The sequence below is a fragment of the Pteropus vampyrus genome, unplaced genomic scaffold (assembly GCF_000151845.1).
Source record: "Pteropus vampyrus isolate Shadow unplaced genomic scaffold, Pvam_2.0 Scaffold228, whole genome shotgun sequence".
Lineage (NCBI taxonomy): Eukaryota > Metazoa > Chordata > Mammalia > Chiroptera > Pteropodidae > Pteropus > Pteropus vampyrus.
The window spans coordinates 33461-38964 of NW_011889009.1; the positions used below are offsets into that span (position 1 = coordinate 33461).

Genomic DNA, 5504 nt, shown 5'->3' on the forward strand with positions numbered 1-5504 from the left:
TCCAGAAGTGATGGGGAGGCCTGCCCCGGGTGCAGCCCCGGACCCTTCCCACCCCTGGCGCCCTCCGCGGGCCGAGTGCATGTGCACGACGCGCACTTAGTATCACGTAGGTGACGGACCTGTCACAAAAAACACAGAAAACAAAACCCGAGAGCCTGCCATTCGAGTCAGCCGGTGTCGAGCTGCTGTTCTCTGCCTGTCTCCCCTTCCCACGGAGGGGTGAAAAAGACCATCCCCCAAACACCCACCCGCATGCCCGGTCTCCGCTCAGCACAGGGTGCCCCCAGCGGGTGGCCGCTCTGACCCGCTCCGACCGGCTGGCGGTGTCCACCAGGGCTGGGCGCTCAGGGAGTCTCCACGTCCGTGGTCGCGAGGGGCGCGGGAGGCAGCGAGGGCTCACAGGTCGATGGCCCCCTTCGCTTTGAACTTCTTTGCGGACCGCTCACTTGACCGGAGCTGGAACTTGCTCCCGTAAATGTAGGACACGAAGCCGTCGGTCTCCACGGCGAACACGCAGTTCAGCTTGGGGATCACTGCAAAAAGCAGCAGGACGGGGCGGGGTGAGGCTCCCCGCGGGGTGCGCGCTGACCGCCTGACGCCCGTCTCAGAAGCAAGCTGACCGGCATGGGGGACCCATGGGGGCACGAGCGGCGGGCTTGCAGGGGTCACTCCACCATGAGGCCTCTGCTCAGCCCTCACACGTAGCGCACCCCCTGACTTGCAGGATCAAAGGCTCTGCGCCACGCTCCCCGAGAGCGGCCTCACTGCGAGGGGCCCCGAGGTGTCATGCTCGCTGGGGAAGCCCGCACACCTCCGGAGGTTTCAAAGGAGGGAACAGACACAGGAGGCGGGAGGAAGGAGCACGAGGAACCAGCTCACAGACGACAGGACAGAACCTTGGACAGTGCTGAGGTCCCCAGACGCACGGGCCGCACCCGCCCGCTCCAGTGTGAGGCTTAGAGCTCACCCCCCCTCCAGCCCAGGGGGCACGCCGAGGCACAGCTCCAGGAACTCCCGAGACTGGTTCCCTTAGCCCGTCCCCGTCCCGCTGTGTGTGTAGGCACGCCTGTGGGAGGCCCCAGTGGCCCTCCTGCCCTGGGCTCTATCTGGCCAGGCTGCAGCTGGGCCCAGGAGCAGCAGTGGCCTTGGGCGAGGACACAGGGTCAGCAGGTACCTGGGGCTGTGCTGACTTCAGTCCAAATTGAACCTTAAAGGCACAAGGCGGGGCCGATCGTGATGGGGGCCCAGCCCACATGGCGCTCGGGGACAGTGTGTACCTTTCAGGCGGTCTTCTTTGGTGATTATTTTGAAAACATGCTTTGTTTCCTGCAGCAGGATTCCTGTGACACCCACATAGGAGGGACACTTGGACTTTGTGACTGCAAAGGAAGAGACCAACATCACTTGGTCTCTGTGATGTTGGGGGGCCATGGCCAGCCAGCAGGGGCAGGAGGGGTGCCGGAGGGGCAGGGACGAGCTGCTGAGAATCTGGCTTCCCACCCAGTGCCTGTGACCGGGCGTCTCTGGAGGGGTCTGACGAAGGGTCCTTTAGAAGGCCTGTGGCCATGGGGGTGTGCGAAGGATTCCAGGGCCAGGAGGGCAGTGTGCCCAGCAGTGCCCAGAGCCAGGGCGCTTGGACACGGCCAGGTCTCACGGGGCCTGGCAAACACCCACCCCTCACGTCTTCCCATGCGCTCCCGAACTCTGGCCAGCACGGGATCCCTTGGGACCCCGCCACAGGCTGCCTAGGTGTGAGCGAGCAGAGCTGCCACTGCAGGCCGCAGGCTCCTCGCCGGACCCATGCCCGGCACAGCGACGTCCGCCGAGCACCCGCTCCGTGCTCGGCACTGCCCTGGGAGGTGCTGGGCACAGCAGCGAGGACAGCCGGCGCCCTCTCACGGACCCGTGTTCCAGCGGGGCGAGGGCGACGCGGGCCGGGCCGGACCGGACAGCTGTGCCTCCTGCTAGTGGTAAGTGGTACAGAGAAAACAAGGACAGGGTAATGGCGGGGGCACCGCCGGCGATGGCTGACCCTCAGGGAGGTGACATCTGAGTGGGGACCTGAATGAGGAGTCCGCGTGTGAACACAGGACTCTGTGCGGAGCGAGGAGCAAATGCACAGGCCCTGAGGGGCCATCCCGGTGTGACAAGCAGGAAGCAGGCCTGTGGGCTCGGCCCTGCGGCCTAGGGGACCTGGGGGGGGCACCCTCCAAGCCGGGTCTGGGCAGGAGCAGCGTCAGCCAGGGAAGGTCAGGCTGCTCCTGTGTCATCCAGGGAGATGGCGGTGGCTCTACTCAGGTGCTCGGACGTGCCGAGGGGGTGGGGCGAGGAAAGAGGACAGGGGACACCTCCGGGGCTCTCAGCCTGAATTGCCAGCGTGCGCGGTGTCCTGTGAGGTGTGGCGAGGGAACAGGGCGGGGCCGGTCTGAGGAGAGGCCCGGACTCGGGGCTGGCTGTGTGACGTCCGCCGTGCCTGCCGGACGCCCAGGGGGCTACATTCGCGAGTTCTGGGCAGAGGTCTGTGCTGGAGGTGACAACCTGGGAGCTGCCAGTCCACGGGGGACATTCAGGACCGTGGGACTGGATGAAAGGGGCTTTCCGTTCAAGAGTCCGGGCTGTGGGCGCGTGCCCGCGGGAGACCGGCAGGGGTCCTGGTCGGGGGAAGGCACAGGGACGACCGGGAGTATATGGCGAGTGGCCAGAGCTGGCCAAGGTGGCTCCAGTGATCTCCTTGCTGCTATCTGGGGACGTCTGCGTGGCGAGGGACATGGCTAACACTACGACACAGCACTGTGCTGCCCAAGGGCCTGGGCCCCCCATGGCCATGCGCCCCCAGGTGAATTACCTGAAATGACAGCGCCGTGAAGATCCGCCTTCAGCAGCTTGGCCTGGATCACCTGCGGCTGCCTGTGAGGCGGACAGACGCTCTTACCGTGCGCCGGGACAGGGAGCCCCACACGCGGGCAGCCAGGCGGGGTGCACGGCTGGCTCCTGGCGCATTCACAAGCAGCGTAAGAGCTGGGCTCGGCCCCGAAGGGCGAGGCTTCGGAAATGCAACTCACGTGTCTGGCTTGAGACCACCGCACAAGTCGCGGATGTACTGTTTCCAGAGTTCGTGCAGAGGAAGAAAGAGATTGTATCTGTGGCAGACAGAAAGGGGTCGAGAGTGAGGTGACCGAGCTGGGGATTATAATGTCCAGAGGGCTTGGCTCAACGCCGAGGACGGCCTGGGGTCACAGGGACTGGGGGAATGTCCGGGTCTGCTGCGGACAGCCTGAGTCAGGTCAAGGGCCTTCCCCTCTCAGAGCTCCCTTCCCTCCCTGGGGGCACGCTCCTGACGCTGCGTTTCTAACCAGACGAGGAAGGCGCGCCTCCCTCTGCCCCTCATCCTTCCTGCTGGCGAGGCCGGCTGTGACAGCTGGAGCGCAGGCAGACAGGTGAGGCCAGGAAAGGGGGTGGAGCAGCAGGGACACGCCCGGGGCAACTGCCTGGGTCCCTGACGGCTGTGGAGCCACCTGCCACACCAGCCCAGCGCGCTGTGCGTCTGGGCGAAAGGCGCGGGGAACTTCCGTCCTGGTTCAGCCGCTGTGCTCTGGAGGTTCTGTCATTGGAAGCTGACTAGGTAAAGTCCTCCTTAGCCAGAACAGCTGGTTGTCACGCCAGACCTCCTGTGAGGTGACAGGTCTGTATGGAAAGTGAATGAGCACGCGGTGGGACGAAAGGGGAGGGGGCGGGTGGGAGGACCCCAGAGGCTTCCCTCGGGGGCCATTATCACTCGTCCTGGTGCCTCTTGGAGATCTGTTCACTCGAGACCGTGGGTTAGGGAGATGAGGACCGGGAGCTCAAATCCAAAGTAGGTTCTGCCGGTGGGGACAGTGAGGCACAGCCTGGGTGGGCAGCAGCCACCTCCACCACCCAACGCCCAGCTGATTTCCCGAGAGGGGCCCTGGACGCAGCGACAGCCTTTACTTGTCTAGTGGGGTGTGGGAGGCTATTTGGCTACAGATCTTGAAGCGAAAGTCTACAGTCCTAAGACACAAACACAGAGCCTGGCCAAGGAGGGCGGGGTGTCAGCCGCGGGGAGGGGCAGTCCTCCCACGGTGTGCTGGTCTGGCTCAGAAGCTTCCGAAACATGTGGGCAGCAGTTCTTTGGCAATAAAACCCCAGGGGGTGAGTCTGTCTAGTGCTATTAAAAGCCATGAAGAGATATATATTAATACCCGTTCCTCTTTTTCTAAGAAAGCCGAAAGACAAACAGCCCGTTGCCACGGGCAACAGACTCACTACTGGCAAGGGTCTCATTAGTTAAGGCTAAGACGGAAGCCAGTCTCAGCCTGGATAGCAACAGCGGAGCCCGAGCTCGGTCCCGATCGGCGAGGGACGGCTGCCCCCTGGTGGCGGAGGCGGGAGGGGCGCCACCGCCGGGTGCGGCCAGGTTTGGCTGGGGTCAGCCCCGGGGGAAGGCGCCCCCAGGGTTCAGGGGGTGGGGCGGGAGGCGGCGCACCTCTGCTGCTCCGGCTTGACGTCGAACAGCCGCAGCCCCCGCCTCTGCCTGGCCGAGAGGCCTCGGCACCGCTTCCTCTTCTCCTTGGGCGGCCGGCGCGCGAAGTACTCCAGCACCACGGCCTTGCGCTGCAGCTGGTCCTCGCGGGCCTGCTGGCTCAGGCGCGGCGTGCTGCGCTTCAGGAAGGCCCGCACGAAGGCCTCGGCCCGCTGGGCTCCCGGGTGCTGCGTGGGGACAGGCGGCGCCAGCTCAGGGCTCTGCGGGGCACAGCCAGGGCCCCTCACAGCACTCCCCAGGGACACGCTGGCTCGGTGGAGCCGCCTGTCCACCCGCAACCTCTCATCCCCCGAGTGTCCCTCATGCATAGCTGTCCGGAGGCGAAGTCACATCCAGATGCCAATTCGTGGCTGTCCCACAAGACAGCTACGACAAACTCCGACTTCCTACCCTGCTTCTCTGAGCTTATTCTGATGAGGATTCAAAAAGCCACTGTATTTGAAAGAAAAGACCTCCCTGACTTTGGCAGGGATGAATGACAGAAATGTGTGACACTGGCGTTTATCCGCTCATGGCCAGATGAAGGCACGCTGAGAGGAACCAGGCGCCCTGGAGGGGGGCCCGGCCCTGGGAGGGGTTTCGTCACTGTGCCCATGTCACTGGGGTCTTCAGCTCTGTGGACCCGTGAGGCTACGCTCAAGTCTGCTCCCGCATCACCTGGGGACAGGAACTGTCAGCACTACTCCCCACCCCCACCGTGCTCACTCTCACGAGTACAGCACAGCATCCCGTGACCATGACTGAGCACAGGCGTTCAGAGGGCTTCTGGGCAAACTCATGGTCCTAACTGCGTGTGATTCTTGAAGGGACTCCAAGCATCACGCCTCTCAGGCTGGAGGCCACTCCCTACCCGCCATCTGTTCCCCCATCCAGGTGTGTCTGCCCTGGGTCTGCCACAGCCCAGAGGGCACTGTCTACGGATGTCCTGCCTCTTGTCTGGGCC

At 64.3% G+C, this 5504-nt stretch overlaps 1 protein-coding gene across 7 annotated transcripts in view; it reads right to left on the reverse strand.

Moving 5' to 3' along the window:
• Nucleotides 1–5504, reverse strand: part of POP4 (POP4 homolog, ribonuclease P/MRP subunit) — an 8700-nt gene that overhangs the window by 505 nt on the left and 2691 nt on the right. For 2 of the 7 annotated variants that reach the window (XM_011373737.2, XM_023519651.1), the window contains 5 exons: nucleotides 4505–4728; nucleotides 3063–3140; nucleotides 2846–2907; nucleotides 1278–1379; nucleotides 157–533 (listed from right to left, as the gene is read on the reverse strand). In XM_011373737.2, the coding sequence (XP_011372039.1) occupies nucleotides 397–533; nucleotides 1278–1379; nucleotides 2846–2907; nucleotides 3063–3140; nucleotides 4505–4728 (603 nt within the window). In that variant the 3' untranslated portion in view covers nucleotides 157–396. Of the gene's footprint in view, nucleotides 1–156; nucleotides 534–1277; nucleotides 1380–2019; nucleotides 2062–2538; nucleotides 2652–2845; nucleotides 2908–3062; nucleotides 3141–4504; nucleotides 4729–5504 lie in introns of those variants that run through there. The other 5 variants (XM_023519652.1, XR_896702.1, XR_002775955.1 and 2 more) reach the window with 5 other exon arrangements.